The sequence below is a fragment of the Poecilia latipinna genome, unplaced genomic scaffold, assembly GCF_001443285.1.
Source record: "Poecilia latipinna isolate Pla-1442-1.1 unplaced genomic scaffold, P_latipinna-1.0 Scaffold2083, whole genome shotgun sequence".
In the NCBI taxonomy this organism is placed as follows: Eukaryota; Metazoa; Chordata; class Actinopteri; order Cyprinodontiformes; family Poeciliidae; genus Poecilia; species Poecilia latipinna.
In genome coordinates this window covers 108,360-112,364 of record NW_015114699.1, presented here as the reverse complement: position 1 = coordinate 112,364, position 4,005 = coordinate 108,360, and the positions used below count along the sequence as shown (strand labels likewise).

General features: G+C 34.0%; 1 protein-coding gene and 1 long non-coding RNA gene across 2 annotated transcripts; both read left to right on the top strand.

Moving 5' to 3' along the window:
- The first annotated feature begins 6 nt into the window (after positions 1 to 6).
- LOC106936128 (uncharacterized) lies at positions 7 to 1,877 on the top strand. Its single transcript, XR_001422060.1, has 3 exons — positions 7 to 1,103; positions 1,612 to 1,702; positions 1,807 to 1,877. It is a non-coding gene; the product is annotated as an uncharacterized LOC106936128 (long non-coding RNA).
- A 71-nt stretch (positions 1,878 to 1,948) lies between these two features.
- On the top strand, positions 1,949 to 3,409 carry LOC106936127 (SUN domain-containing protein 3-like). Its single transcript, XM_015016954.1, has 5 exons — positions 1,949 to 2,109; positions 2,197 to 2,317; positions 2,415 to 2,527; positions 2,665 to 2,838; positions 3,092 to 3,409. Exons 1-5 carry the CDS (start codon positions 2,002 to 2,004, stop codon positions 3,275 to 3,277), a joined length of 702 nt encoding a protein of 233 aa, XP_014872440.1. The 5' UTR covers positions 1,949 to 2,001; the 3' UTR covers positions 3,278 to 3,409.
- Positions 3,410 to 4,005: the final 596 nt, after the last annotated feature.

Below are 4,005 nucleotides of genomic sequence, written 5' to 3'. Positions count from 1 at the left end.
ATATATATACACACACACACATTGTTGAAAATGGCTACTTCAAAACCGATGAATCAAAAATGTGCCGCACACGGAGCAGAAAATCAGCCAACACAGAGCAATCAGACTTTACCTATTTTATTCTTTTTTTAGCACTAAAAAAAGGAGACGCTTACCCTTACAGACTAGGTGTGAATGTGACAGAGTCTATACAGCATCTGATCAAAAACGGGAAGATTTGTTTACTATACTCAAAGAATGCACCCAGTAGTCATCAGATGTCTGACGTCAGTTTTACATCAACTAAGTTTCTATTTCCTTGGAGACAGGAGTCTGAGGAGTTTCTGTATGTGTTACAATTACAAGGGCTTTTGTGTGAAAATATGAAAATGTAGTGTGTGAAAGCATGTGAGTGTACTTGACCTTGATAAGCGCCTCAACAATATACACAGTCTCTTTCACACACAGAGTCAGTCTTTTTTCTTCTAGTTTCTAGTCCTAGTTATGTTATCCATTGATTTATTCACAAACGAGTCTACCAGTATATACATATACACATATATACAAGTTCACACAATAGTTCCTAAACTTTTAAGTATATATGAAAACAGGATTAACAACAACAGTAATAGCAAAAACTTTCAATAACGTGCAACTGAGTAGGATGACTTTGTCAAAATGTACATGATGTGGATATTAAACTGTAAAATTATAACAGGAAATGTAGAATACGGTGAGTCGGTGCAGAGGAAGTGATCTGCAGTAGTAGCGGAAATTTTTATCAAACATGTCTAAAAAACTGCAATAACTATATGTAAATGCCAGTAGGGAAGTAAACATTTCTTGATTTTGTTGAGAGCAGTGATTTGATTCACTAATTTAACAGCAGAATGGACTTTTTTTTTGTACATTATATTTTTTAAAATGTTTAGAATGAATTTAAAAGAGCCAGAAATGAATTGTGGTTCTGTTGAGCATTGTGATGTCACTTAGGCTGACTTGTCATCAGAGACTTTTGGAACGTTTGTCAATAAGAGAGCAGTTCCTATAGGAATTCATCCATTTGAAGAGAGAGACGTCAAAGATATTACTGCAAGAAATTCAGTTGAGAATCAGGTTTTCAAGTAAGTATTTATTTAGAAATTAGTGAGGCAAAGAAAAGAAATGTAATTTTGTGCTAGAGTTTTTTGAAAGAATTGTTCCAGCGATGTTGCAAATAGGTTAAGCAAGACAAGTTGTTAGAAATAAGTTTTGTAACTCTTCTAACCATTTTAGTAACTTTTTGATGTAAATATCAAATGTATCATTTGTGTATTTAGCACCTTTGTTGCATATTTGCGAACTTCATTGAAACAGCAGAAAAATATTAAGGATTTACATGTTTTTTTAAAAAAAAAATGTTCTTCAAGTTCTATATAGTTTATGATTTTCACACATGAAATTATAAATTAAATTTGATAGGTAACTAAATGATGATCTGATTGACATTAAATGAAGTTTCAGATATATTACATCATTAAATTTACAATGTTTACTATGAAAATGACTTGGTGTTCTCTGTTATGTTATACATTTTAGACATGCTTTGTGCCAGTCACCGACCACCTTTCCATGTCTTTGTGTTTTTTACAGTCATGCTAAGAAGAAGTGAACGATTGAGAACCAATGGCTATTATGACATCAATGGAAAACCAGTTGTGTCATATTGAGAGACCCCTTTCAGGTATATTAAATCAGCATTTTTTTTTTTTACATTTTTGTTTTATACAGTCAACTGCTGATCAATGTACATCTTTACTCACTTGTATGTTTTCTGTCTTGGGACAGAAGGAGGCGCAGAACAGGTCGCCCTGTAAACCGACCTGTAAATCAGGAGGGGACATTTAGAGAGAGTCAAGAGGTGAATGTCATTCACCAACAAAACGTCTTTGTCGTCATCATTGGTGTTTTTGTCGCTTTTGGTAAATACTCTCCTTCTACAAATAGTCGGTTTGGAAGTGTTATAGAAAGTCTGTATTTTAAATGTTATCTCACATCATCTGCTCATGTTCATCAGCTTGTATTTGTCGGATGGTTTCTCTGCAATCGCGACCTTCAGAGTTACCTGTAACACCAACTCTAACAGACATGGTAGGCTTTCTCTTCCTAATCTTAACACTGATTTAAATATTCTAAGCAAACATGAGAACAAGCAGTTAACTATTATATTGTGTACAGGTTACAATCTCTGGAAGTAAGGATCAGGGACGTCTCTCCAAGCTGCAGTTGATGCAGTCAAAGCTTGACTACCTTCTACCACAAGCAAATCTGTGGCCCAACTTTGCTCTGGAGTCTCAAGGTGAACCATTACAAATAAGATCATGAACTAGTTTTCAATTTTTCAGTATTACACTTTTCTGACTCACATTATTTCTGATTTTGTGCTTTGTGAACAGGAGCAATGATTTTAGCCAAAACGACATCAAAACCTTATCAGAGCCATAAGGCATGTCGATTGTTTGGAACATCTTTCAGGCTACCACCTATGGGCCCAAACATTGTTATTAAGGTTTGAATGACATTAAGATCATTAAATAAGTTTCAGGAAATGTGGTGTTTCTTTTTGATATAATATTAGGCTTGAGGATTTTCTTTTCTCTTAGTCTTGGTACCCCACCTAAACTTTATTTTGTTCTCTGTTTTCAGGGAAGAACACATTTGAATCCAGGACAATGCTGGGCCTTTGCAGATTTTCCAGGACGTTTAGACATTGCTCTGTCCCACAAAGCCAACATAACGCATGTGTCCCTGGGACATATTACAAAGATGGTATCCCCCACTTCCTCAATCTCTAGTGCCCCTAGAGAATTTTCTGTCTATGTAAGTCAAGTAAAATGAGTGTCAAAACTGTGAAACATATATATCCACCTGTAGTATATTTTAGCCTTTAAAATGTGATAGTAGTGATTCAGTAGGACATCATTTGATCACATTCTAAACTATTCAAACCTTCTGTCTGCACTAATGAATTTTCTGCTCATCTCAGGATCTGATATGTTTTTAGAGACACCAACTTTCACATATATAGAAAAAACAAGATAATGAACTGCATTTCTATCTCATTTTGACTCAGGGAAAGAAGCATTTAGAAGATGAGGAGAGTCATTTGGGAACTTTCCTGTATGATCAAGATGGAGACCAATTGCAGACATTTAAAGTTCCTGTAAATATGTCAAATTTATATTTTATTAACCAAATACAGTTATTACAGAAGCCCAGAGTGACTGACCTTGTTATAAATATTGAGCATCTTTCCTAACATACAACCAGAAGTTTCTTCACTGGGTATTACTAGCATTCAATATAAAAAACCCACTTTAAATAAAATGGCAGATACAGTATTATTGTTCATTCAAAATGCTCCAATGAAAATTTCTATTTAAACCATAAAATATTATGTTAATTCTGCACTTCCAAAGGTGTTGAGTGAGAATGTAACTGATAGATAGCATTGAAAAATTAATGAGTCAAGTTTGTAGCAATTATGTTGTCTAGGCCAGTGTTTTTCAACCTTTTTTGAGTCAAGGTACATTGAAAAAATCACAAAGCACACCACCAACTAAAAATGTAAACAAAGATACTCTGTAGCTGCCTATATTACATATATAGTCATTCTTATCAAAGTGTCTCGAGTAGGAATCAAACACAAAAATGTATTTTTATCACATTTTACATTTCTTATTTCAAATTGCATGTAACGTGCACTTCAAAAATACACCTGAACAGGGCCACAACAATGTGGTCTATCAAAGTGTCTTGAATAGGAATCAAATAAACACAAAAATGTATTTTTATCACATTTTGCATTTCTTATTTCAAATTGCACATAACATGTCCACTTCAAAAATACACCTGAACACCTGAACAGTGTCACAACACTGGTGTGTGATGCATGAATGTAGTAACATTCATGCATCATTAATTCTCGTTTTAATGTAAAATGCTCTATACCTACTGCCATCTAGTGATAATAAAATTACATGATTA

What these genes read in the sequence shown, in the direction of transcription:
- LOC106936127 (XM_015016954.1), top strand. Translation starts at nt 2,002, where the DNA reads ATGTTATCTCACATCATCTGCTCATGTTCATCAGCTTGTATTTGTCGG. An exon ending in CACCAACTCTAACAGACATG is followed by an intron (nt 2,110 to 2,196) that starts GTAGGCTTTCTC and finishes TATTGTGTACAG; the next exon opens with GTTACAATCTCTGGAAGTAA. An exon ending in GCCCAAACATTGTTATTAAG is followed by an intron (nt 2,528 to 2,664) that starts GTTTGAATGACA and finishes CTCTGTTTTCAG; the next exon opens with GGAAGAACACATTTGAATCC.